Source organism: Lucilia cuprina, unplaced genomic scaffold, assembly GCF_022045245.1.
Source record: "Lucilia cuprina isolate Lc7/37 unplaced genomic scaffold, ASM2204524v1 Scaffold_4049, whole genome shotgun sequence".
In the NCBI taxonomy this organism is placed as follows: domain Eukaryota; kingdom Metazoa; phylum Arthropoda; class Insecta; order Diptera; family Calliphoridae; genus Lucilia; species Lucilia cuprina.
In genome coordinates, this window is record NW_025808992.1 from 1 (window position 1) to 2026 (window position 2026).

Here is a 2026-nt window from a genome sequence, read left to right on the forward strand (position 1 = left end):
CTACTTCATGGTAAATATGAAGAACAACACCGTAATCAGATTTTAAAGGATTACGCATAGTTTGTGTAGGCAATGGTGAGGTATTAAGATATTGTACACCACTGTTAGTATTGCATTGTGTAAATTGGTCTTTGGTTTGTATGGGTGAGGAGGCAATGACATAGGAAGCTGCATTATGTAGGGATTTTAAAGTAATAGGCGATGCTGTGGGCAAAGGTTCATGAGTTGGTCTTTCGTCGAAGGTATTTGTTGTAGAGGAAACGACAACATTTTCATTTTCTAGTAGATTCATTTTGGGAATATTTGTGTGTTCTAGAGTTTTATTTGTTTTAACAGGTTCGTAGAGTAATTTAGTTGATGATGATGTTGTTTTAAATTTTCTCTTTTCACTTGTTGCTTTAACAAGTCTGGGTCTTAGAATTTGTGTTCTAGTACCATGTAAACTAAGTTTAGATCTTTGAATTTGTGATGTAAGTTTAGATTTATTTATGCTTGTATTACAGTTGCCACGCAAAGTCATGCGTGATCTTTCTAGCAAAGCTGAGGCTTTAGCCATTAAACGAGTTTTCGTTTGATTATTCTGTTTATCAAGATATATTTCCAGATCTTTGGTTTCTGTGTGAACAGTACGATAACTTTTTGCCTCATTCAGAGTGGATGTTTTATTAGGCTGCGCATACTTTCCATTGTTGTTGACTTGATTATTTACAAGAGATTTCCTGTTGTTGTTTTCGTTAATTCTAGGTGATGAACGGAGTTCCCTTTTGATTTCATGTAACGAGGCATATGATTTTTGTTTTGGTTTTATTGTTTTTATAACAATAATTTTACGTTTACGCAAACGACGTTTGAAGGTGGGATAGTTTTTGCCTTTGCGGGTTTTTGTACCTTGTTTTATGTGGTTTTTGTTAAATTTATTATCCAATTTAAGAGATTTCTTACGCTCATTATTCATATTTGTTGTTTGTAGTTGTTCTTCTTCAGATATTGCTGTAGTTGTGGAGTGTAAATTATCCAATGACTTCACCTGTTCCTTTTTACATTCCAAAGCTTGAACTATAAAGATGCTTGGCTTAGATTTACGTGACTCTTCTAAAGCCATTTGTAATTTTTGTTGTATAATGCTGCTGGGTGTTGATGCAACTAAATGTATAGCCGGTTTTATAATACTTAGTTCATCACCATTGGAATTTTGTTCTAGCATTTCTTCTTTAAGACTTTCCACTTTTAAACAGGGAGTATCACATTTGGTATCTAAGATTTTGCTTACTGATATACTATCATCCTCAGTTTCAAGTTTACAAACAAACGAAGATGTTTCATGATTTTGCTTAGATTCGTTGGGTATTTGAGATCTAGTTCTGGTATTTCTTAAGAGTGTTTTACCACCGGACAATCTGGGAGATCTTAAAGTTCTTTTAGGTATTTCCTCAACACAACACTCAGTCTTTTGTACATTTTTAATTTGCATTTTATTGTTAATTTCATTAACATTTTCATTCAACTTTTCTTCATCGCATTCATTTTCCTCCCCCTTTTCTATTGTTTTAGTTATGGATTTACGCAGTTTGACTTGACGTATTAATGTTTCTCTTATGGGTTGTGTGATTTCTTTGATACAATCTTGTGAAAGTTTTGCGGCTTCTTCTTTATTTTTTGCCGCAATGTGACAAAGTATTTTTATTTCTGGTTCTTTTTTGACAATACTAAACGAATTTTGAGATTTAGTTGATGATTTTGTGGTAGAATTGTTGCTTGTTTTCTTTATAGGTTCTTTCAGAGATGTTGTGGGTTCGGAGGTTTGTGAATGGGAGCTGGAAGAGAATGGATGGAAAAAATAGAAACATTTTAGTAAGGAATTAATGAAGAGGTTAATATTAACGTATTAGAGTTTTAATTCTTCTTAGATCTGTTCTATTTCGGTTCATGTTCTGTTCTAATTCTGTTCTAGATCTGTTCTAGTTAAGTTTAGTTCTTGTTCTGTTCAAGTTCTATTCGAGTTGTGTTTAAGTTCTGTTCTAGTTCT

The 2026-nt window shown here is 33.0% G+C and overlaps 1 protein-coding gene across 1 annotated transcript; it reads right to left on the reverse strand.

Moving 5' to 3' along the window:
- Positions 1-4: 4 nt before the first annotated feature.
- LOC111684230 (tubulin-specific chaperone C) lies at positions 5-1817 on the reverse strand (the record flags this gene model as incomplete). The annotated part of the gene is made up of 2 exons (XM_046956012.1): positions 1648-1817; positions 5-1614 (listed from the first exon to the last, which is right to left on the reverse strand). A coding segment is annotated over exon 2 (1467 nt), but the record flags the coding sequence as incomplete, so codon positions are not given.
- Positions 1818-2026: the final 209 nt, after the last annotated feature.